The sequence below is a fragment of the Colossoma macropomum genome, unplaced genomic scaffold (genome assembly GCF_904425465.1).
Source record: "Colossoma macropomum unplaced genomic scaffold, Colossoma_macropomum, whole genome shotgun sequence".
Taxonomy (NCBI): domain Eukaryota; kingdom Metazoa; phylum Chordata; class Actinopteri; order Characiformes; family Serrasalmidae; genus Colossoma; species Colossoma macropomum.
The window spans coordinates 5,252,263-5,278,885 of record NW_023494789.1 but is presented as its reverse complement, the minus strand read 5'-3'; the positions used below and the strand labels follow the sequence as shown (position 1 = coordinate 5,278,885).

The 26,623-nt window shown below is 39.6% G+C and overlaps 1 protein-coding gene across 1 annotated transcript; it reads left to right on the top strand.

Moving 5' to 3' along the window:
• The first annotated feature begins 13,310 nt into the window (after positions 1-13,310).
• On the top strand, positions 13,311-25,754 carry gmppab (GDP-mannose pyrophosphorylase Ab). Its single transcript, XM_036569490.1, has 12 exons — positions 13,311-13,594; positions 16,175-16,272; positions 16,461-16,564; positions 17,731-17,923; positions 19,218-19,277; positions 19,369-19,499; positions 20,201-20,332; positions 20,463-20,560; positions 22,140-22,186; positions 22,276-22,368; positions 24,377-24,545; positions 25,328-25,754. Exons 1-12 carry the CDS (start codon positions 13,555-13,557, stop codon positions 25,426-25,428), a joined length of 1,266 nt encoding a protein of 421 aa, XP_036425383.1. The 5' UTR covers positions 13,311-13,554; the 3' UTR covers positions 25,429-25,754.
• The last annotated feature ends 869 nt before the right edge of the window (positions 25,755-26,623 follow it).

The following is a 26,623-nucleotide window of genomic DNA, read 5'->3' as shown; positions in this document are numbered from 1 at the left end:
ATTGAGGGGGATATAGAGAGGGAGGGAGAGGGCTTATTGAGGGGGGTGAATGGGAGGAGAAGGGATTGTTTAAAAGCTTAGTCTCCACTCTATAATAGGTTAATTGGAGACAGGGACACGGTTCATGTCTGCATGGCATCAGTGGGGACCTCAGCTGCCATATTAGGGAAACACTTCCAGTGCATGGGCACCCACGGTGCAGTGAGATAAACAGCCTGGGGAAGAGTGCAAGACCACCGGTTTGGGATCAGCATCCCAGTGGTACAGGAAAGAGATGTGGCCCTGGAGGATAGGATCAGGGACTGATCGAAAATCTGAGACAGGGATTTTCATGGGAATACTGGGCAACTTAAAGGGGAGAAAAAAAAAGTGGGCAAAATAGAAAACCTGCCAGTCATCATCGTAATCCAGCAGGCACTGAGAACATGGTCATAGATATGGACGCTGCTATGATAGAAAAAGAAGTGGGAATGCAGCAGAATAGATGAACTCAAAGCTCAAATAGGGAGAAAAAGGGAATGCAGCTAAGAATTCCTGAAAGCTTATTTGATGGTGAATGAGAGAGAGAGAGAGAGAGAGAGAGAGAGAGAGAGAGAGAGAGAGAGAGAAAGAGTGAAGGGGAAGATTTGAGAACCATGTTCTCTCTGTGCTTGGACAGAAACCAGCAGAGAAGTGTTCTGGATTTTCCGTGGGTGTTTGTTTGGATGTGCCTAACCTGTTGACCTCTCCATAAACGGGAGCCCCTCATTGGGCTATTTGGAGACGCATTCCACCAATCAGCATCGAGTCGCATGTCTCCCACAGTTTATGTTAAAATGTTACATCGGCTGCCTTATATGGCCATAAACATCTTGGTTACTCTCCTGCTCAGTGCATGTGCCTGAGTGTGTGTGTATGCGAAAGGACTCGGAGAGGACACGACGAGAGTGTGTGTTAGAGTCAGTCTCTCGGCTCAGTGCTGTTATTGCTTTGACAAGTGGTTAGTAAATGTACGCTGTTGCAGAAATGAAAGGAACGCCTCATTACTCAGACGGTAAATTGGATAGGGATTTAAACTAGATCAGGGATGCCTCTTCTGGGACTTTTGTATATGAACTGTAATCTGACGCTTTTCTTTCTAATCTGCTGATGAAACCTAGCAAATCAATTCCTTTTCATTGTATTTGTTTAACTAAGTTGTACTACAATGTCATAAAGAAATTAAAACTTCTACAGTGTCACGTCTGCCTGAATGTAATGTGAACAGGTCTACTTTCCAGTTATTTGATTTGGCAAGTTATGCACAGTGTAATTTGATCGTATATTAGGTTTATGAGAACATAATCTGATTGAGGATGGGAGTAATATACTGCTGTGCTTTGTTTGACTCATAATTCTTTCATCATCCTTTCCTATTGTATTGTATTGCATTCTACGCTCGAATGACTCCTGTCATGCCAAAGTTATCACGCCATATTCTTTGGAATAACACATAATATGCAGTACTGGGTAAAAGTCAGAGACTGCCCTTTCGTTTATTTATTTTCTGACCATTAACTACAAGTTATTCATGTTTTAGTGTCAGAAAAAGAGCAGAAAACATATATTTACCGGAAAATTACACAGAAATCTCAAGCGACTACATATAATACCCAATTTTTCAGTATTTGTGAGGGTGTCCGCTCTTTGTGTTTGTTACAGCTTCTTCTTGTGGGAGATTTGCTTTCAAAGAAATCTGCAGAGATATTTTTCTACACCTCCAAAGTTCAGTCTTAGAAGTTGCGTTTTCTGACTCTCACAATCCAAGTAATCCTGAACAGATTCAATGATGTTGAGGTCTGGGATCTGGGGTGGACAGTCCATTGTTCTGAGAGCACCAGCAGCTTCTTTGATTTGAAAAAAAAATCTTCTTTAATTTCTCAGGTCTTCTTGACAGCTACACATCCTATCCGATTTACAGTATTGAGTCTCACAGTGGAAGGATGGACAGAAACACCTGCGGATTTTTTTTCAGATCTGAAGCAGCTTGATGTTCTCCTCTCTCTCAAAGATGAAAGCTTTAAGTGCTGTTTATCTGATAGGGACAGTTTTGGTGTCTACCAGGTCATGCGTGGTTGTTATCTTTTTTATATCATTTTTTGATCTCTAGTTTTGGAAACTCCTGTTTTTTTCTTTAAATGTTTCCTTCATCTTTATCCCTTTAATGTCCTCACCAAGACAAAAGCAATGGATTTTTTATGTGTTTTTTTATTTGTTTGGGGCAATAATAAGAACAATTGGTGTGTGTGTTTTTTTTTTTCATTTTTTTGACCCCACAGTTTTTAAAATATTCATGTCTACCAAACTCTCAAAATGGCACTTTGTGGCAAAATCAGAACATATATAGTGACTCAAAATGTGCTCTACTAACATTAAAGGGATTAAACAAGTAAAAATCTTCTATATAATCTTCTTAAAAATACCTCCTGAAAAGTTAATAACTGCTACTTAATGGATGTTTTAACTGGTAATTAAATACATTAAGGGTGGTCTCTGACTTTTGCACAGCACTGAATGATTCACGGAAAAACCTTTAGCTGGCATAGAACCTGTACTTTATGTGGAAGGTTCTTTAAGCATAAAAAAAAGCTTCTTCACACTCACACATCTCATCCACTGAAACACTCTATTAATAATTTTTTGCATTCTGATTTTGGAGATTCCTGGATTTCACCTGTTTTCCTGTGGCTTTCCCATTCCTTATGCAAATGATTGTATATCTAATCTCCTCAGAAATATCTCCTGAAAAATGAGCATCCTGTATTGGCCCTTTTGACTGGAAATGAAATAAATGAAGAGTGATCAATACTGCATGTTATAATAATTTAGAATACTTATTTCTTTGTATTAAATATGTTTTATTTAATTGTTTTCTAGTATAGTTGTTTCTAGATGTTTGCTCTCTCCGTCTCTTACCCATGGTAAGGCCAGCCCTTCTAAAATGCCCTGATTGCCTAAAAGTACTTGATTGTCCAGCTGTTTGTTAACACTACCGTCCATACAGTCTGCTTGGTAAAACCTTTACCCAGTTCAGCTCTATTTTTTAGAGAGTATCTTTGCGTCTCGGCGCAGGAACACTATCCAGACATATTAGGAGCAAACAGACGGTGTGTGTCTCATTTTTCACTGTCACACAATGCGCATTTTCCTCAGGCTTTTAGGCAGAGCCACTCCAGAGTGCGCATCTATCTTGGCCTGTGATCTGGGCATACACAAGTTCTATTACTATGAGGTGTTCAGTATGTAACATAGTTTTAAACAGACTCTGTGTGCTAAATAAAGCAAAGCTTTGGAAAAGACTGTACATTATCCGTGACCCTGATGCAGTTCGTTCTTTTCTGGAGGCTCATGTTATTCGTGCTCTTTTCTCAAAGACAAATAGGCTCAACCTATAACTACGTTCTCATTAAACTACCACTTAGACTGCTTTAAAACTGAGCATACTCATAAGACACAATCTTGTGGCTTAAATTTGTTCGACCTGTTCAGCTGAAATGGACGAGTGACATTTACTGCCATTCCAGACATCACAGCCCAGGCTTTAAAATCTCTATCTGAAAGATTTAAAATGTGCTATCATTAGATCCAACCCATCTCGGGCTGATTGTCACGGTCCGTAGGCAGCTCCCTGGGCCGGAGGAAAAGCAGGGGAAAATGAAGAGCAACTGACTGCACAAAGCATGACAGGAATGTTCCAGAACAGGGAAGAGGCCGGGGGGAGCCGGTTAACCTGTTACATCTGATTAGAGTAGCCTGCAGGCCTGATTACTAGCACTATGCATGAATGTGTGTTCCAATGCGTGTGCGTTTGAGTGTTTGTTTGCTTTGGAGGCGGTGAATGCTTCTCATTTTAGTCCAAGAGAGGCCTTACCAAGATACATATTTGATTTTCCATCACTGACGGAAATTTATGTCTGACTAACGCTGAGAAAATTAGAGTTAATGTGCACATAAATCCATACTGATCCATCTCTTCCTTTTGGAATTCTCTCTCAGATGCTTCGGTGATCCTTTGCTTCTCTGGGGCTTCACAATCACTTGGCGCCCGGCCCACAATCTGCACTGAAGTCACAGTCACAACCTGAAACGGGACAGGATTAGAATAAGAATACTGAATATGACAGCATGTAAAAAATGTATTCGACCAGCCAAGATATGAAGATTGCTTCTTTTGTTTTACACTTGAGCTAAGAGGCTAATGCAGCTAACAAGTAATGGAAGCTTATAATCCTAGTTTATACTGTAGCATCATGAAAACTGAAAGCTTAAATCCTCACACGCTTTCCTCAAACCTCCTTGAGTTGTTCAGTTATCTCAAATGGACTTGCTTGAGAAATATTTGCTGTAATGTAGCCACACAGAAGGGCTTGAACTGCCTGTTTAAGGTGCTGCCACAGCATCTCAATGGGGTTCAAGTCAGGACTTTGACAAGGCTGCTCCAAAACCATAGCTTTGTTTCTTTAAACCTCTTAAATGGCCAGGACTGCTGTTTTATTACACACTTCTATAACCTACGAATAGCTCAGCTAGTTTGTATTGAGGTCCCTGTACTCACTGATTAATAAGCCATAGTATGTAATAAACCTGGCATTTTAAGGAGCTAAGCCATTCAAACGTGGACTAACACATGCTTCAGATTGTTGTCTTGCTACATAACCCAACTGCGCTTCAGCTTCAGATCATGGACTGATGACTGGACATTCTCCTGCAGGATTTCCTGGTAGACAGCAGAATTCATACTGCAACCATTTATGGCAGGTTGCTCAGGCCCTGAAGCAGCAAAGCATCCCCACACCATCACACTACCGCCACCATGTTTGACTGCTGGTATGATGTTCTTATTGTGGAATGTTGTGTTAGCTTTACACTGGATGTAAAGTTGGCCAAAAAGTTCCACTTTCAACTCATCAGTCCACAGAACATTACTACAAAAGGCTTGAGAGTCATCAAGATGTTTTCAGGAAAACATGACACCCACGTTTACGCTCCTCTTGACTAGTTGCTCATTTTTGCCCAGTCTCTTTCTAATGGTGGAAACATGAGCAATGACCTTATCAGGCATGAGCGAGGCTTCTAGGAAGTTCTTAGGAAGCTCCTAAGATGTTCATCTGGGTTCTCGTGTGACTTCCTAGATGAGTCGTCGCTGTGCTTTTGGAGGAATTTTGATAGGCCAGCCACTTCTGGGAAGATTTACCTCTGTGCCAAGTTTTCTCCATTTGGAAATAAAGGATCTCGCTAGGGTTTTTTGGAGTCCCATAGCCTTAGAAATTGCTTTGTAACTCTTTCCACACTGATATTTTTCAATAACATTCCTTCTCAACTCTTGCTTGTTGAGGCCCTTTAGCCTAATCCACTTTGGCAGAAAGGTTCTATTTAAGTGATGTTTAGATTCAACAGTGCTGGGGGTAATCAAGCCTGGGTGTGTCTAATTTAATTGATCCCAATTATCAACTACATTTGGTTAATTAGCTAATTGAGTAACTAAGGGGCAATTACTTTTTCACACAGGGCCATGTGGTGTTGGATAACTTTTTTCCTTAAATAAATGAAATGACCATATAAAACTATATTTGGTGTTTACTCAGGTTGTCTTTGTCTTATATTACATTTAGTCTGAAGATCTGAAACAATTAAGTGAGACAAATATGGAAAAATGGAAGAAATCAGGAGGGGGGAAAATATTTTTTCATGGCATTTACAAAAGTACAAATAAAATTCAGATCTTTCAAATTTAGACAAACCGCAGAATTTTTTAATAATAAATATATGACTGTGATCCAGATTCAGTTAGAAAAATATCACATGTATCACATACACCGATCAGGCATAACATTATGACCACCTCCTTGTTTCTACGCTCCACTTACTATATAGGTGCACTTTGTAGTTGTACAGTTACAGACTGTAGTCCATCTGTTTCTCTGCACTTTGTTAGCCCCCTTTTACCCTGTTCTTCAGTGGTCAGGACCCCCATGGACCCTCACAGAGCAGGTACTATTTGGGTGGTGGATCATTCTCAGCCCTGCAGTAACACTGACGTGGTGGTGGTGTGTTAGTGTGTGTTGTGCTGGTACGAGTGGATCAGACACAGCAGTGCTGCTGGAGTTTTAAACACTGTTTCCACTCACTGTCCACTCTATTGGACACTCCTACCTTGTCAGTCCACCTTGTAGATGTAAAGTCAGAGACGATAGCTCATCTGCTGCTGCACAGTTTGTGTTGGTCATCCTCTAGTCCTTCATCAGTGGTCACAGGACGCTGCCCACAGGACGCTGTTGGCTGGATATTTTTGGTTGGTGGACTATTCTCAGTCCAGCAGTGACACTGAGGTGTTTAAAAACTCCAGCAGCACTGCTGTGTCTGATCCACTCAGACCAGCGCAACACACACTAACACACCACCACCACATCAGTGTTACTGCAGGGCTGAGAATGATCCACCACCCAAATACTACCTGCTCTGTGAGGGTCCATGGGGGTCCTGAACACTGAAGAACAGGGTAAAAGGGGGCTAACAAAGTATGCAGAGAAACAGATGGACTACAGTCTGTAACTGTAGAACTACAAAGTGCACCTATATAGTAAGTGGAGCTGATAAAATGGACAGTGAGCGTAGAAACAAGAACATAATGTTATGCTTGATCGGTGTAATTATCATATGATTACCAAATACACACACACGCATCCATTTTTTAAAACAGTTCCTTCTGGCTCGCGGTTGGGGGTGGGTGGTGGGGTATGTTTGGGGTATGCTGGAGCCTATCCCAGCATTCATTGGGCGGAAGGCAGGATAAACCCTGGACAGGTCGCCAGTTTATTGCATGGCTTACCAAATCTAGCCAGCTTCTAATATTGGTTTTTAATGAATTTATATTAATTATGCAGAGACATTCACATTTTTTTGGTTGGAAACCAAAATATTGCCAAACTGGTGTGTTGGCACCCTTCGTCTGGACAAGCTCATCCATCTTAGTAGACCTCATATACCAGAGTTGTTTTCATTGGCATGTTTCCCAGAGTTCTCTGACAGGCTGAAAATCTACATTCTAATCTTTCCAAGTGGCGTTGAAAGTATGTATGTGTGCAGTTAATTAGTTGATGTTCTGTTTGTACAGCCTATAATTAGGTGCAATCTTTTCCAATGTGTACAATTTTAATTAACTGTGGGTTAGAATGATTATACAAAAGGAATGGTTAAATAAAGCTGAAGCAATAACAATACTGTAAGGTGTTCAAAATGTCCTGCATTTCAATTTTGGAGTTTTAGTTCTGCAGCATTTATTCGCTGGTTTATTCTAGAAGGATTCTTATCATGACTGCAGGGTGGGTCACTGGCTGTGTTCTGTTAGATTAAGAAGTACTAGTCAGTCTAACGCTGATGGCAGAGGAAGCAAGACGTAGTGAGGCTTAGAGTGAATTGTTAGACAAAATTCTCTTTGTGTATGGCGTGACTGTGACCAACTACAGCCCTTTAATAAGACATAATGACTTGTGCATCAGCTGTGCCTTCTTTAATATCAGTAAACGCTGCTATATAATAACAGTAATTTGCATAATAGCAGCGCTTCCTTAAATTATGTCAGTTATTAGTGGAAGCCTAGCTGTTTTCACAAATATTGGTTTACACTATATGTAGTCCCCCTTTGCAGTTAAAACAGCTTCCACTCTTCTCGGAAGCTTTCTACAGATTTTGAAATGTGTCTGTGGGAATTTTTGCAACCAGAAGAGCATTTGTGAGGTCAGACACTGATGTTGGACGAGAGGGCCTGGCTCACAGTCTCCATTCTAGCTTATCCCAAAAGTGTTTGATGGGGTTGAGGTCAGGACTCTGTGAGGGCCAGTCAAGTTCTTCCACACTAAACTCATCCAGCAATGACTTTATGAACCTTGCTTTGTGCACTGGGGTTCAGTCATGCTGGAACAGAAAAGGTTCTTCCCCAAACTGTTCCCACAAAGTTGGAAGCGTACAATTGTCCAGAATGTCTTGGTGCTGAAGCATTAAGACTTCACTTCACTGGAACTAAGGGTTCTAGACCAACCCCTGAAAAACAGCCCCATATCATTATCCCTGCTTGACCAAACTTTACAGCTGGTACAGTGCAGTCAGACAGGTAACGTTCTCCTGGCATTTGCCAAACCCAGACTCGTCCATCAGACTTCCAGATAGAGAAGCATGATTCATTGTTGCATGTTTCCACTGCTCCACTGAGTCCAGTGGCGGCATCCTTTACACCTCTCCATGCAACGCTTGGCATTGTGCATTTTGATCTTAGGCTTGTCTGCAGCTGCTCGGCCATGGAAACCCATTTCATGAAGCTCTTAACGTGCAGTTCTTTTGCTGATGTTGCTTCCAGAGTCAGTTTGGAACTCTTTAGTGGGTGATTTAACAGAGGATAGGCACTGTGCGCTTCAGCACTCGGCGGCCCCACTCTGAGTTTGCGTGGTTTACAGCTTCATGGCTACGCTGTTGTTGCTCCTAGACGCTTCCATTTCACAATAATAGTGCTTACAGTTGACAGGGGGTGATCTAACAGGACATAAATTTCACAAACTGCCTTGTGGTGAAGGCGGCATCCTATGAGAGTGCCACGTTTAAAGTCACTGAGCTCATCAGTCAGACTCATTCTACTGCCAGTGTTTGTCTATCCAGACTGCAAAGCTATGTGCTTACATTTATCCACCTGTTAGCAATGGGTGTGGCTGAAACAACTGATTTTAGTAATTAGGAGGGGTGTCCCAATACATTTGTCCATATAGTGTATAGTGTCAGAAACCACAAGAAAGTCTTTGTAATATGAATTAGACATAGAAATTGTTGTATTAGCCTCGTAGCTCCAGTACAAAACTTTTCACCAAATTATTCCTTTACCAATTTGATGCTAAGGTTCTTTTAAAACAGTGAATTCTGCAAGGACCCCCCAAAAACTTAGACTAAACTAAAAAAAAGGCCTAACTGATCCTTGTCCTGCTACTCACTTCAGCTGAGATCATCAATGCTTCAGATAGAACCACGTTCCTTTTAAAACGGAGGACAACATCTGTATACATATCCAGCATGCCACAAAGTTCTGCATTCGCTCAAGTGTTAACAAGAAGCAGAGCCTTGGCGGCGCCTGGGAGCGCTGCAAACAGCACACGCTAATAAACAAACAACAGCCACCGCAGTGCGAGCCCCTTCTGTCAAACCTATAAACTCATTTTCAACTCAACTGTCAACAGCGAGGACAGAAGCACACTCTTAAACACGGGTGGGTTGAGCAATCAGGAGCGGATCTCGCGTTTCAAGTGCTGAAGTTCAAGTGTGGGCTTTTCAGAAAGTGAGGGAGCGTGAAAAGCTATCAGATAAAATTTAAACATCAAATTTGTTTAGATAACACTTGAACCCTGCTAACTCACCCTGACATAACGTGGCCATACACGTCATGGCAGATATCACATCCTGCTGTGAGCTGTCATGACAGATTATGCTCAGTAAAATACCAGCGTCATGTTACAATTGCAGTTAATTGTCATGACAGATGACATAATGTTTGAGGTCTTGGAGGCTAAGTGTACTCTACACTAAAAAAGATGGTTCTTTGAGGTGTTCTTTAGTAGAAAACGTGGTTCTATATAGAACCATGAACACTCAGAGAATCCTTTGCATGATTAAAGTGCTCTTTGTGTCATAAAATGGTTCTTCAGATTGATGGAGAATGGGCTAGAGATGGTTTTATATAGAACCTTTTTGGAAAGGGTTCTATCTAGCACCAAAAAGTGCTCTTCTATAGTAACAAGCTTTTATCATAACAATGGCAGAACCCTTTTTGGTGGTATATAACACTTTTTTCAAGGTTCTATATAGAACCATATACCACACATGCTCCATCAATCTGAAGAACACTTACATGGTGCAAAGACCCCCTCTGAGTGTTCATGGTTCTATATTGAATCCTTTTTTTAACTAAAGAACCCGGGAAGAACCATCGCTTTTAAGAGTGTAGAGTACACTTAGCCAAATTAGCATGTGACATAAGCGGCCATGGTACCTGCTACGATATCCCAATCAGTACAGTTGTGTGGCCCACTTGTGAGCCACATCCTTGGGGTTGTTCTGACCCAGTATATGGCTGGTTCCTCTGTCCAGATCTGGCCCACTCACTGTAAAATGCGTAGAACTAATGAATGTGGCCCAAATCTGGCCCAACTTCATTGTTGGTCCACAACATTCACACCAGAATTGGCCTACAAATGAAGACACAAGCCAAAACTGGATAAAGCTGTCTGGCGTCTGGCTCTATTCCGGCCCTCAAGCCTAACACCTGCCGGTAGTCAACCAACAATCATGCAGGAAAACCAGGATCAGTCCAAAACTGTCTGCTACCTGGGATATTTACAGCAAGGTTATGTCAATGTTATGTAGCAGTGTTCAAGTAAATTTTAACATCTTAAATATTATGAGCAGGAACTTTTGTCCATATCTTTTATTATAGAATTGTTAGATAGTTATCACATCTTAGTCAAAACAAATTGGACTTTATAATGATGCCTGAAAAGAGAATATGCTGTTTTTTTACCACCCATTAACATGGAAGTTGCTTTTAAGTGCACATTTTTCAATGGCACGCAGTTGTAATGCCCACTGAGCATCTTAATGCTGCAGTAGTGCTAAAATATTGATATTTCACTGTGTTTCCTGCAAGATGACCACTCAGGAATTTGAGTCCTAGGAGAAATTCACACTAAGGAGTTTAGGTCATTTAGTCTTACAGTGTAGCACCAGATATTTTCATATTCTCTTTATGATTTTGATAATATTCTTTTTGTTTTAAACGCATTCTGTATGATTTTAAACATGAGCAAGATTCATTGATGATGTGTTTCACAGTTTCTATAGTGAGGCCTGACATGGGAAAATGTATTTTCTTTGTGCTCCCTTTTCAACGATCCACTGAAAATGCAGTAAATATATGGTAAAATAAGAAAAAACTGAAAAAATTATTATATTAGGGTATATTTTGTACCAAAATTAACAAATTATTTAAAAGTATTTAACTGATCTGGAAGCACATTTTCTGATTTAAATGTTCTGCTAGTAACAAGCTCTGTTCTCAGAGAATAGGACGTATCATTAGAAGGGAATGCTAGACGATACTTAACTCCACATCAAAGGACAGTGAGTACCTGTAGTCCATCAATGCTGGGCTCTGCTTATGGACACTCCAACTCATTAAAACAAATTAAAGAGGTGGGAGGAGAGAGATTAAATGGGACATCCCTGTGTCTGGTTACAGTATATCTCACAGTGCATAATGTCTGGAGTCCAGAGAGGAGGCTGAGCTCCTGTATGTGTCGGGTTGGAGAGTGGAGAGGGTCTAGCTAAGGGGAGCCATGCGAGGGGACAGTGTTTACAGAACGCCATGTGTGGGCCTTCCTGCTTCAACACCAGCACCATATATGTCCATACTGAGACCTGCACGTCCTGATCAATCAAACTCCTCCAGCCCGCCGAGAAGAGTCGGGGCTACTGCGGACCATCCGGATACAGCTTTTTTCCATCTCTGGAAAATGATAAATTGTAATGTTTTGGACTAGTCTAATGCTCGTGGTCACTTTAATATATAATAATATGTAATTATATAACCTGGTTATTTAGAAATATACGGGTTTATTTATGATTTCTTTAATGAAAAATCAGAAGCTGTGATAAACTGCCAGGCATATATAAGCTCATAACAACAAAGCAACACTAAATGTAAGATTTGGTCTGCCATCTTGTGGAATCAATATGCAGCTTCGTTTTACCACAGCTACATTAATTATGTATAAATAGGGTTTCATTAAGATGTCTTAGCTCTGTGCTGTTATTATTGTCTTAGTTTTAACTAGAAAACATAGTAGACTGTTTAATTCACAGTTAATTCACAATTTCATGATGAATGGACATAAATGGTCCAAAATTACTTGGAGAAAGATATTTCTCCATTTACTTCCATTAAAAGCCAAGAACATTTTTCCTTGTCCTGTAAAGTGACCTTTTTGGGGATATAAGGTGTATATATATATATATATATATATATATATATATATATATATATTTCTGCTCCCTAACAAAATATAATAACAAAAGAAATAAATTTCGCAGTGGGTAGCGTTGTCACCTTACAGCAAGAAGGGCCTGGGTCGTTTCTGTGTGGAGTTTGCATGTTCTCCCCGTGTCTGCGCGGGTTTCCTCCGGGTACTCCGGTTTTCTCCCACAGTCCAAAGACATGCAGTCAGGCCGATTGGACATGCTAAATTGCCCCTAGGTGTGAATGTGTGTGTGATTGTGTATGTCTGTCTGTCTGCCCTGCGATGGACTGGCGACAGCTGGGATAGGCTCCAGCACCACACCGCGACCCAGAAGGATAAGCGGTTTAGATGATGTATGTATGTATGTATGTATGTACACATAAAATAATACCCATAATCCAATTTTTATCCTTTTAATGCTTTGCTTCTAAACTGATATTTCACCAAAATGTTCTTTTTGCCATTTGGCTGGAATCTATCGCTCACTTATTTTGTACCTACATTTTCTTTTAGGAATTTTGGAAGGAAGTTTCAATTATTTTCCTTTTCCTACTCAATTTTTTTTCTATAAATGAGATGATGGTGTTGTCCCTAAACTATCATATTAATTCTAGTAGAATAAATGAGGTTATGAAACTATTATCTATACTAAGCAAATGTCATACATACAAATAGAGAGGCATAGCATCAGTGCCTAATTTTAGGCTATTCTGAAATTACCTGAAATTATTTATAATTCCTTGTTAAAAATACAACAGAACGTAAAAGCAAAAAGACATCTCCTCTGTTAAATTACATTAATAGAGCACTGCATTGAGTAACATAGATCATATACATATATGACTTACATACTGGTCATTATTATTATTATTAGTAGTAGTACTAGTAGTAGTAGTAGTATTAACAATAATAATAATATTTGTGTTTAATTTCTCCAGGATGTAATTGGAGCTGTACATTTACCGTTGATTTACCCCATGATTACATGATTATTTATACAGAGTTTAAAATAAATATAAAAAAATCAAGTGTTTCCAGATTCCAGCAGAGGGCGTTGACTTGCACAAAAGTCTTTGTGGGCGTGTTTAAAGGAGATGCCGGCTCAGTCCCGAACGCCTCCCTACTCCCTACATAGTGCACTTCACCCGCGACGAAACCAATGCTTCGCCATCCAAACAGCGCACTCGCTGTCCAATAGGGAGCCATTTGGGACTCAGCCGCTGCTCTGATTGGGAGACACTATAGTAAGCAAACTTCCGCATTATTGGACTGGATACGATACTGTTGCAGTATCAATGAATCTGGAAGTGGCGTTTATAAAAGCTACATTTTTAACTTAAACAAGATTTTTAAGCAGTGCCCACCATTTAGCACGTATACGGAGTACAGGCCGTCCTACTGGAGGTGACAGAAGACAGAAGAGCTGCGTTAATAGTCGTGTCGTTATTTGAGCTCTTCTTTAATACTGACTGGAACTAATCTGAAGATGTTGAAGGCAGTCGTCCTCATTGGGGGTCCTCAGAAAGGTGAGGTGGTTTGTGAGTTTGTGCGAGGCTGAATGTGTGTTTTACACCTGACATATCACTGAAATTATGATGGGAGAGATGATAAAGTTTTAACTTAATAACAACTGACCGCCTCGAGATGACGTGGCGCTCAAGACGCTGTGAATGGATGACACAGTCAGTCAGAGCTACACGGGAATTTGACGGAGTATAAAAGTCACATTTAAACCGCCCACAGTTTTTTTCAGATTCTGCAGTAGCAGTGGCCTTAATGGATGGTCAGGGTGAAGAGAAGGTGCTTATCTGTTACCCAGAGTCAGTCTGACAGGAATACAAGAGTGGCTGCACCTGTTCTCGTTAAGTTAGCTGTCACTTCGTTTTCTGAGATTTTGGTCACTATAGCCTTAGGTTCCTTAGGTTATCATGTAATGACCCCTTTAAAAGGGCACCGTTTTATCAAAATGTCAGCATTATTTCATCGTTAAGATGTAAACCGAGTCATTCAGTGTGGTTTGATGTGAAATGATTAATTGTAGAGATATATAGACTCAGATTTCTTCACAGTGGTGGTGATAGGAACCAGGTGTCACCATGTCTACAACACAAATATAGCCATTTTATTTGGCACCCAAAATGAGCAGTGAACCTAAATGTGTGTATGGGTCATTTTCATAATGGTATAATAGTGACATAAATCTGAAAAAAAGACAAAAACTTTAGGCACTATTTTGCCTTGGAATGCCCAGGATCTCCGCAAGCCAAAAACCTTATGTCAAAACTTTCTGAAAATAATGTTTTGGGCATTACGCTTATAGCGTCTGGTTCCTATCACCACCACTGTGAACTATTGTGACTTGGCTGGTTTCTCTAGAATGGCGCAATTCACACTAATCCACTTTGAATGACTTGTTTACATCCTAACAGCTTAACCTGAATTTTGAAATGAAAAAGAGTGAACTTCCTTTTAACGGGAAATTCCACCAATTTATCAAAATGTCTGAATAATTCTGTTGAGATGTGAACATTTAGAGTGGTTGGATGTGAAGTGGTTCACTGCAGACAAACATACAGACTCATATTTCTTTACAGCGGTGGTGATAGGAACCAGAGGTCACAATGTCTACAAAACAAATACAGCCTTATTATTTGCTACTTAAAATGACCAGTGAACCTACACATGTAGGGGTTTTCTTAATAGTAAAATAGTGGTAAATCTAAAAAAAATAAATCTTTAGGTACAGTTTTTGCCATCTTAAAACAATGTTTTGGGTATAACATATTTGTAGCTATTTCATGTAATAGTTTTCTGAGGGAGCTTTGGGTGGCATTAAACTCTTCAGACGTTTGGTTCCTATCACCACCATTGACTTGACAGATTTCTCTAAAATGGCACTTTTCACATCAACCCACTCTGAATAACTTGTTTACATCCTAACAGCTTAATTATGCAAAAAAAAAAAAATGACATTCTTAAAATTAAGGCACTTCCATGAGCAGCTTTGTAGTGTTTTAATATGCGAAAATACTGGTTGTGTTTTGGACTGTGAGTGATCAGTCAGCACGTACTGTACAGTACGGTACAGCACACTCTCTGTGGATGAGCACAGTCCAAACCCATGCCCTCTAGCATTAATGGTATGGGGCAGGGGTCCACCATAAAGACAAGAATGAATGTACTGTAGCATTGGCATAGAGTGAAACATAGGGCAGGTCGCTACAGTAATAAGTAAAACAATGGATACTTTAAAATTAAGGAGCAGTTATGTCCGAAGGGTGGATACAGGTATAATGGGCAGTGAGGTAATAGGTGACTTTAAGACTCTCGTTCATTTCAGCTTAAGCTGATGCTCACTAGTAGATTCTTTCTGAATGAGTAAATGGAGGTACTATAAATAGGCTTTGTCATTACACGCATATCTTATATTATCACATAACATAGTGTTACATGATACCATTTAAAGGGCCTAGATTTTAGCTATAATGGAGTTTAATGTTATATGTAAAGATACTTTATAGATATAGATTTATATACATTATATTATTATTAATATGCACGATTTACTCCTCAGTCCACGTGGTCCAGATATGGAAACAAAGCAGCAAAACAGCCTCTTTTGATTTTTTTTTTAACTCTTTTGAATTGACTAATTTTTGTGATGTCACAAAAACCAACCATTTCCATATATCTACATATTCCATCTACAGCAGTTTATTACTGCCCATTAACATGGAAGTTATAAGGAATGTTTCAGACTAGACTGCTTTTAAATGAGACACAGTCTATTCACAGATATTAGTCTTAAAGGCACAGTAACAAAAACAGCCTGTTTTATTCTAATGGATGAACAGAGATTGGAAAAAATAAATCTAAAGAAATTGTGTAAGTGGACCTCAAGGGAAAAATGAATTATGAGAAATTTGTAAGATATTGGCCCTTTAACAAACTGTCCCATAATAACATAGAATCCTAAATGCCTTGATGCTCTATAATACCTTAATCGACCTACATGGATTACATTTAGATTCATGGCTGCTTATCCTCTTACTATTCAGTGTCTAAGTGAAAAATTAATGATGAAACACTGATTATATTTTCGTCAGGAACTCGGTTCCGCCCCTTGTCATTCGAGGTGCCCAAACCTCTGTTCCCCGTGGCTGGTGTCCCCATGGTCCAACATCACATAGAAGCCTGTGCCAAGGTAAGGAAAGAAAGCTGTTTGAAGTACTTTCATGACAGCGTATTATCACAGCCTACTGAGGAATAATAGGTCTACTGGAACAACTGCATTCTGCCTTCACTTCATTCTGCCTGTGTGAAATGATGATGCAGTGCTGACCTGTAATTAACAGTAGGACTTTGTAAATATTAGCTGCTCCTCTCCAACAGGTTCCTGATATGAAAGAGATCATCCTGATTGGGTTTTACCAGCCAAACGAGGAGCTTAACCGCTTCTTAGCTTCAGCCCAGCAAGAGTTTAAAATCTCAATCAGGTAAGAATACAGAATAATCCTACATTTTTATTAACACACTACTGCATTCTTTAGGACTGTCATGATACTTGATAGAAATGAATTACTTAATTAAAAAATTAATTATAACAATTTACATTCTCGATGAATTAACTTTGAAAATGTAGTGGATAGTTATATAAGTGAATTAAAAACATGGAATCTGCTTATAAAGCCATGTTGAGCAAATTTACAAAGAGGTGACCCACACCAGCAGGATACACAAGTACACATATTTTTGTAGTTACTAATTGCATGCATAAAGTGAAATTTGTTGCTGTTGCATGTATATAAAATAAAAGTATATATGAATATATTATGTTTAACAGGTTTAGGCTGAACAGCTCGGCAGACAGCTAACAGACTAACAGGCTCCTCCAGTAATATTTCAATTATTTTGGTTTGAGTAATCTGTGAGTTTATATATATCAAATATTTTGTGAAGTATTGTTGCTGTCCAACGTGAAATATAAAAACATAAACAGTAATTGTAATTTTAAAATAGGAAGAACTGTGTTCTCTGTAGAGGATGTGTTCACTTATTTTCACTTAGAAAGTCAACAGATCATTATACCAGAGGTACCCAAACTTTTGCACATGACTGTGTGTGTGTGTATATATATATGTATATACACACACATACACACATATATACACACTGATAAATGGCTTGTGATAAGATGAAAGCTTTTCTTTTAAAATGCTCTTTATAGTATGTTATTGTTCATTTTAATTGTTTGGCCAGAAAAATATGAAAAAATATTGTTGATTAATTGTCACTAGATTACTCTTTATTATCTTTACTAGATTACTTATGAATATAATATATAATTATAAATATAATGACATATATAGTCGATACTGACAGTGCTAGTATTATTGCACTTGATGTTACCCATGTCAAAAAAGTCAGTTGTCCTTAGTGATGTACTGTCTTATTGCCATGTTTGGCTTGACCTGTGACTTTGCTTTGCGTCAGGCGCTTTTGGTAAAAAGATTCCATTTAGATTAGTTCTATTTAGACTCTGTTAGACCTGTTTGGATTCTGTTTAGGTAAAATAAAGGATAAGCATCAAGGAGACAGACAAACAAGCAGCCTATGTGTTAATCCTCTCCATCTTGATGTCTTTGGATGACTTTATGTTTAGATACCTGCAGGAGTTTGCTGCTTTAGGCACGGGGGGTGGGATTTATCATTTCCGAGACCAGATCCTGTCCGGAGGGCCGGCTGCGTTCTTCCTGATGAACGCTGACGTGTGCTCTGAATTCCCTCTGGAGGACATGCTCCGATTTCACCGCCAGCGCGAAGGCTCCCACTGCGGAATCATTCTGGGCACCACGGTAAAACACCCACAGACACATTATAGAGAGTGAAATAATGAGACTGTATCATTCAGTACTGTGCAAATGTCGAAGACCGCACTTCTTTTATTTAATTGCCAGTCAAATCATCCAATAAGTATGAGTTATCGATTTTACAGTGGAGGAAAAAGCAGAAAACATATATTTAACAGAAAATTACACAGAAGCTTCAGCAACTAAATATAATATTGCTTTTTTCAGTGTTTAGTGTGTCCACTCTGCATTTATTACAACTTCCATTCTTCTCTGGAATATGCAGGCACATTTTTCCACCCCTCCAAAGTTCAGTCATGATGTTGGTTGCATTTTCTGCTTCTTTGTGATCCAAATAATCCCAAATACATTCAGTTATGTTAAACTGAAACTTTACTTGTTTGCAAAAAGTGATTTCAGAGCCACTCAGTTCTACCTGATGGAAATTGTTTGCCTTCAGTATTTTGTGCTTATGATCATTTTAATAGACGTCAGCGTCACTAATTAATGACTCTATTAAAAGACTGGTTTACCAAGAGTGACACTGGAGTATTTTCACCTAAAATGAGTTAATGAAGCAGAGCCTTGTTACAAAAATGGTAATAAGACATTAAAATCATAATTAATCTTTTAGTACTTTTACTTTCGATACTTAAGTACATTTGAAGGCAAATACTTTCTGTACTTCTACTCAAGTGGAGGTCTAAAGGGAGGAACTTCTGCTTTTACTGGAGTAATATTTACCTTGGGTATCTCTACTTTAACTCAAGTACATGATTTGTGTACCTCGTCCGCCACTGTCCTTTTCTCAGTAAGGGCTTCTTGACAGCTACACATCTTTTCCCACCCATAGCGCTGAGTTGTCTTCTCACAGTGGAAGGAAGGACAGAAACATCTGTGGATTTTTCAGATCTGAAGCAAAAGTGGAGCTTGATTTTCTCCTCTCTCTCAAAGTACTGTTTATCTGATGGTGACAGTTTTGCTGGTCTACCAGGTCCTGCACAGTTGTGAGAAGATTTCTCCATATGTTGTACATATCATCCATATCATATTTAAACTCAAGTTGTGGAAACTTCACTTATTTTTTCCTTTAACTTTCCTCGTCCCTATGCAAGTGGATTATCTTATATGTAATGTCCAGAAATATCTTCTGAAAAAATTAATAACCTCTCCTTAATGGCTCTTTTGCCTGAAAATTCAATAAATGAAGGGTGGTCTATCACATTTGCACAGTACTGTAAATATATGTATGTATTAAGCCTTTGGAATTGTAATGTTATTGTTTCACACTCTCACACAGGCTAACAGAAAACAGTCACTGAACTATGGGTGCATTGTGGAAAATCAGCAAACAAATGAGGTACATTGAATATTGACACTGTTTTCACAATTTAAAAACATTTAAACCAAACATATTTATTTATTTATTTATTTTATTATTTATCCTACAGGTGCTTCATTTTGTGGAGAAGCCCAGCACTTTCGTAAGTGACATTATCAACTGCGGCATTTACTTATTCACACCTGAGATTTTCAGCCACATTGGAACAGTATTTCAGAGGAATCAAGAAGAAAGACTCCAGTAAGTTTTATAGCGTCGCTGTCATATCAAACGCCTGTAACTCCATTTTTTATATGCAATTCAAACAGAAACGTGTTATTTTCATTAAGTAGACATTGAATGAGATATTACCTGGAATAAAATCTTGTTATATTAACATACATTAACATTAAAGGGACATTCCCTTGATCTTTCAAATGTTCTGCATAATTAAATTGTTGGGTTGTAAAAAAAGTCATTCAGAGGGGTTTGGTGTGTTCACTGTGGTGGTGATAGGAACCAGACGTCTGAAGAGTTTAATGCCTCTAAAAGCTCCCTCACAGAAAGTACACATACATGAAATAGCTACAAATCCGCTGTCTGGTGCCATTGGAGACATTGGTTTATGATAGTTTTAAAAGAACATTGGGCCTAAAACATATTTTATGAAATTACCTATAAACTCAGAAGACACATGTAGGCTTACTGGTCATTTTGGACAGTAAATAAAATGGCTATATTTGTGTAGTAGACATTGTGACCTTTGGTTCCTATCACCACCACTGTGAAGACATCAGTGTCTATCAGTTTCTCCACACTGAACCATGTCACACCAAACAACTCTTTTTGGTTGTGTTATGACTCTGATAATTCCAATGCTAAGTGCTGGAGTGTCTTTGTATCAGTGTGGATGGATTCTGATCCTGAATCGGACTTTAAACTGTGTCGATCTGTGTGCACAGAGAGGATCCTCCATGTGGAAGGCTGTCAGAAGTGATCCGTTTGGAGCAGGACATCTTTACAAAGCTGGCATCACAGAAACAACTCTATGTCTACAAAACACAGCACTTTTGGAGCCAGATTAAATCTGCAGGGTATACGAGGAAAACAGACACACACATTCTCTCTCTCTTTCTCTCAGACGTTCTATTTCTCTCTTTCTTTATCTCTTTCAGCATTAATTGCAAGTGTGTGACCAATTATATGATAAAATTTGATTGACAGGTCAGCAATATATGCCAGTCGTTTGTACCTGAATCGGTATCATGAGACCCATCCAGAAAGACTGGCCACAAAGCAAGAAGGAGGCCCAAAAATAATAGGTACCACTACAATTACTACTACTATTACTATTACTACCACTACCACTACTACTACTACTACCACTACTACCACCACTACCACTACTACCTACCACTACAACAACTACTACTACTACTACCACTACAACAACTACTACTACTATTACTACCACTACCACTACTACTACTACTACTTCCACTACTACTACAACAACAACTACTACTACTACTACCACTACTACTATTACTACTACCACCATTACTACTACTACTACTGCTACTACCACTACAACTACTACTATAACTACTACTACTACTACTACCACTACTACTACCACTACCACTACTACTACTACTACTTCCACTACTACTACTACAACAACAACTACTACTACTACTACTACCACTACCACTACTACTATTACTACTACCACCATTACTACTACTACTACTACTACCACTACAACTACTAACTACTACTACTACCACTACTACTACCACTACCACTACTACTACCACTACTACAACTACTTCTACTACCACTACTACTAACACTACTACTACCACTACTACCACTACTACTAACACTACTACTACCACTAACACTACTACTACTACTACTACTACTACTACTACAACTACTTCTACTACTACTAACACTACTACTACCACTAACACTACTACTACATCTACTACAACTACAACTACTACTACACTACTACTACTACTACTACTACTACTACTACTACTACCACCACTACTACTACAACAACAACAACAACTACTACTACTACTAGGAAACTACTAACACTACTACTACACTACTACTACAACTACTACTACTGCTACTACTACTACCATTACTACTACAACTACTACTAAGAAACTACTAACACTACTACTACCACTACAACTACTACTACAACTACTTCTACTACCACTACTACTAACACTACTACTACCACTACTACTAACACTACTACTACATCTACTACAACTACAACTACTACTACTACTACTACTAACACTACTACTACTATTACTACAACTACTACCACTACTACTAACAATAGAAACAACAGTTGTTCATCCAAGGCAACGTATTCCCTGATTTTTAGTTATACTTTGCAATTTGTCGCTGACACTGTCGTTTATGAATTTTTGGTCATTTTAAAACTTTTTTTTTGCTTCTGTTGTTCTGTTCTGTTCTGTGTATCAAACAGGATGTTGTGTTTCTTAAAGACATAAAGAAGTTCCTGGGTCTTGCACCTCATCTGGATACTCAACATGAACAGAGATTATAAATAACTTGTCTAATGTCCCTCATAGAAACATGAAATAGATCTTTTTGCTGTTTATCTGCTGCCACTCAAACTGTCTGAATGTGTCAGCGTTGAACAGTGAGGAGAGTGAATGGAACAAACAACACTTTTTGTTTATTGGTCAAAGTTTTTGGCTGTTTTTTCTCTTGGACTCTGAAATTTTTAATCATTTTCAGTTTTTGGCCCACAGTTTTTTGTGGCCAAAATTTTGGTGCATCCCTGTAATGATTTTTTTTATATAGATGTACTGAATATGAATACTTATTTTCCACCCTCAGGAGACGTTTTCATCCATCCGACGGCTAATATTGAACCCACCGCTGTGGTAAGAATATCACATCACAAACGCATCTTATCAAAGACTACCAAAGAATATGTTCCTGACTGCATAACTGTGTGTTTTTGTTTCTTCAGCTGGGTCCTAATGTCTCGATAGGGAAAGGAGTAACAATCGGGGCAGGAGTTCGACTGAGGGAATCCATTGTCTTACACGGAGCTACACTGCAGGTATAGTAATCAGATTTAATTTAGATGAATAATAAGCAAATTCTTTTTGAAATTTTTGAAACTTTTGTCTGCTTCAATTCTGACACTCTATTAGTAAAACGTTTCTACAGGTTTCACTGTATTCTAGTTCTCAGTATAACTAAAGTCAGATAATCAAGGATAAAGTTTAGGTGCTTTAGAGATGGCCTAAAACCACTATACTGACAGGCCACTTTATTAGAAACCTCCAACTTTTAGCTCTACCCTGTTGGTGTACCGAGATTGTAGTCCAGAATTTGTCATTGGTCATTCTCAATTTAGTCAGTGGCACTTGTGTGTGAAAACCCTGGCAACACCGCTGTGCCTGATACCAGCACTACGCACACTACCATACCACTACCCTGTGTCACTACTGTGTTGAAACTGGTCCACCCCCCGATTAATATCTAGGCAACAGCAGTGCTGTGTTCATTAACTGACCAATGATGTGTGAGGTAGAGGGCAGCTGACCGCACAGTTGTGCTACACTCTGTAATTGTACACCTAGATAGTGAACCTACACTATATGGCCAAAAGTATGCATGTTGGACATCTCATTCTAAAACTACAGGCAATTGTATTGACTCGCCCCCCTTTGCAGCTATGACAACCTCCACTCTTTAGGGAAGGCTTTCCACAAGATTTTGGAGTGTGTCTGTGGGAATTTGTGCCCATTCAGTCAAAAGAGCATTTGTGAGGTCAGGCTTTGATGTTGGATGAGAAGGCCTGGCTTTCAATCGTTGGTCCAGTTCATCCCAAATTTGTTCAGTGGGGTTGAGGTCAGTGTTCTGTGCAGGCCACTAAATTTCCTCCACACCAAACTCGTCAAACCATGTCTTTATGAACCTCACTTGACTCAGTCATGCTGGAACAGGAAAGGGCCTTCCCCAGAATGGTACCTCAAAGTTGGAAGCATACAATCACACTTCACTGGAACCAAACCCTGAAAAACAGACCCAGATCATTTTTCCTCCCCCATCAAACTTTACTCTTTGTACTGTGCATCCTGGCACATAGAGTTCTTCTGAACCCAGATTCATATATCAGACTGCCAGATTGCAGCATGATTCATCACTCCGGAGGACATATTTCCACACAAGTCTAGTGTCCAGCCAGTGCATTGCACATAGTGATCTTAGGCTTGTGTCCAGCTGCTTGGCCATAGAAACCCATTTCATGAAGGTCATGAAGCAAGTACAGCTGACTGGTTGACCGGGGACAGGTCTGGATGGGCAGAAATTTCACAAATTATCTTGTGTCAAGGGTGGCATCCTATGACAGGGCCACATTTAAGTCAAAGGGGTCTGCAATGCGACCCATTCTACCGTCAGTGTTTATCTATCGGTGTGTCCCGATTCAGGGGCTGGATCCTTCGAAGGCTGCTCAGACCCTTCTTAAGTTCTTTAAAGATGGAGCCAGAAACTTTGATTATATATATTTATTTTCATTTATTAGAGCTGGAGATGCTTCCCTGCTGGCTACTGGTGAGATTTGTATTGTCAGCCATTCAGTTTTTTTTTTACTTGTTTTTTAAAAAGTGTGCTCTTTAGCCGCTGTTCGCTTCTCTGTTGATGCCGTCATGTTCTCAAATTCTTGCTGGCACGCAATGCCTGGCTGGCGAAGGATACACCCCGATGGATTCTTTGTTGCCATGGAAAAGAAGGACACATTTCTCATGAAGGAGCCTTCGAAATTGGACAGCCTAGTGTCATTGCTGTGACGCAATCGGGCTTCAAATGCAGCCTCCGAAGGACGCAGCCCCTGAAGTGGGACACACAATATGATTGCATGGCTATGTGCTTGATTTCATACAACTGTTAGCAATGCATGTGGCTGAAACACCTGTACTCAATAAAGAGGGTGTCCACATACATTTGCCTGTATAGTCTTGTAGGTAGGTGGCTGCTGTAAGTACAAGGTAGGTGTTTGTAAGTGTCTGGTTTAAAAGTATAAATGGTTCACAAATAATTTGTCTTTGTCCCTGTTGCAGGATCACTGCTGTGTGTTGAACAGCATCGTTGGGTGGGACAGTACAATCGGAAAGTGGGCGAGAGTGGAGGGGACGCCAAGTGACCCAAACCCCAATGACCCCTATGCTAAAATTGACAGTGAGACTCTCTTCAGGGATGGGGGTTTGACTCCCTCTATCACTATCTTGGGTATGCAGCAGCTTTCAGCTTATAAACTCTATCGTCTAAACACCATCTGTTGAAATAATTAAGAGTCAGTGATCACCGTAGTCACGTATCACCACAACATTTATTGTTGTTTTAGAGTAGCTTTTCAAAATTTCTGTGGCCTCATTCATAAAGGGTTATAAATCTTTCAGCATTTGTGTTCAAATTATTTATAAAAACACATTATTCATGAACTGCTTGTAGTACACGTTCTACGATTGGCTGGATCTGATCCATCTGTGTTATCAGCAGTGATCAGCATGATTAGCTGCAGGTTGGAACTTAAGCCTGCAGGAAAGTAGATCTCTAGGAGGAGAGTTGGTGACCCCTGCTCTGCACCTACATCCAAACAGGATTTAGAAAATCTTAATCAGCTGTAATACGGGACGTGAGCCCAGCAGATGGAGCCATTGCTTTTAGTCAGTTACCATCCACCCAGATACAATGCTCTTCTAGATGTAGGTCTGTGCTGGTCAGAAGCTGAACCCATACATTAGATCAATGGTCGCCAACGCTCCTCCTGGAGATTATCCTTCCCACAGGTTTCATCTCCAACTCAAATCTGCCACACACAGCCAAACAAGGACTTCTGAAGGCAATAATTAGATGGATCAGGTGGGATCAGTTAGGCTTGGAGGCTAGGAAGGTAGATCTCCAGGAGCATGGTTGGAGACCGCAGCAGGAGATGATCAGCCAGGTGTCTACCAATAATCAGCATTTATATGGCATTAGTTTAACGTTATGTTTATTATTTGTCCCCCTAGGTTGCAATGTGAACATTCCGTCAGAGGTCATCATTCGAAACTCCATCGTGCTTCCTCACAAAGATCTTAACAGGAGCTTCAAAAACCAGATCATCCTCTAGAGGGCGGCATCTACTCTTCAGAAAAGGCATTCGATGAGCAGAAAGAATGTAAAGAAGGAAGAACACACTGATTGCACAGAATATTCTTTAGCATACCTTTATTTTCTTACTTGGTTTATTTGGTGTCATGTGTTTACCATTGTTTGGGTACTCTTAGTGTTGGGAACTCCTTTCCCTTTCTACTGACCTGTTATAACTTTAATGTCTACTTGTTACACAGATCAGGCATAACATTATGACCACCTCCCTGTTTCTACACTCATTGTCCATTTTATCAGCTCCACTTACTATATAGCAGCACTTTGTAGTTCTACAATTACAGACTGTAGTCCATCTGTTTCTCTGCATACTTTGTTAGCCCCCTTTTACCCTGTTCTTCAGTGTTCAGGACCCCCATGGACCCTCACAGAGCAGGTACTATTTGGGTGGTGGATCATTCTCAGCACTGCAGTAACACTGACGTGGTGGTGGTGTGTTAGTGTGTGTTTTAAACACCTCAGTGTCACTGCTGGACTGAGAATAGTCCACCAACCAAAAATATCCAGCCAACAGCGTCCAGTGGGCAGCGTTCTGTGACCACTCATGAAGGACTAGAGGCGTGAAGTGGAGCTGATAAAATGGACAATGAGGGTAGAAACAAGGAGGTGGTCATAATGTTATGCCTGATCGGTGTATAATTGAATATTATATAAGCAAATCTCAATGATGACTAACTAACAAAAGCTTCAAAAGCATGTAAATAAGTTTCAAGTCGTGGCAAGTTTCATATGTTAGCAGTTTCATGCTAGACAACTTCTAATAATCAACACTGCCAGCGATTCCATCATGGACAGGTCAAGCACCAAGCAATCAAGAGGAACGTTGCTTGACCATGCAGAGATGCGTAAAGCCCAGCGATACTTCTCTGTAGGGGTTTATTTGAGTTTGGGTTTGGGTTTTGGTTTTAGTCAAAGGATTCCCACTGCATTGCTGTGGTTCCTGGAGGTTTGTGGAATGTAGAACATTTATGCATAGCATTCACTTTAGGCTGTGTTTTCTTTGGGTTAAGTGCTAAAACGATCCTCTGTGAAACACAGACTGTTGAGCCTGATGTTTTTCTACGTTTTAATGAACAAATAATAAGCTATACCGAAGCCTAATGCATGAGTGCTTCTTTATGTTGTTCAGAGTTTAGTTCTGCCACAGATTGAGGATG

What these genes read in the sequence shown, in the direction of transcription:
- gmppab (XM_036569490.1), top strand. Translation starts at nt 13,555, where the DNA reads ATGTTGAAGGCAGTCGTCCTCATTGGGGGTCCTCAGAAAG. An exon ending in ACATAGAAGCCTGTGCCAAG is followed by an intron (nt 16,273 to 16,460) that starts GTAAGGAAAGAA and finishes CCTCTCCAACAG; the next exon opens with GTTCCTGATATGAAAGAGAT. An exon ending in TACACGGAGCTACACTGCAG is followed by an intron (nt 22,369 to 24,376) that starts GTATAGTAATCA and finishes TCCCTGTTGCAG; the next exon opens with GATCACTGCTGTGTGTTGAA.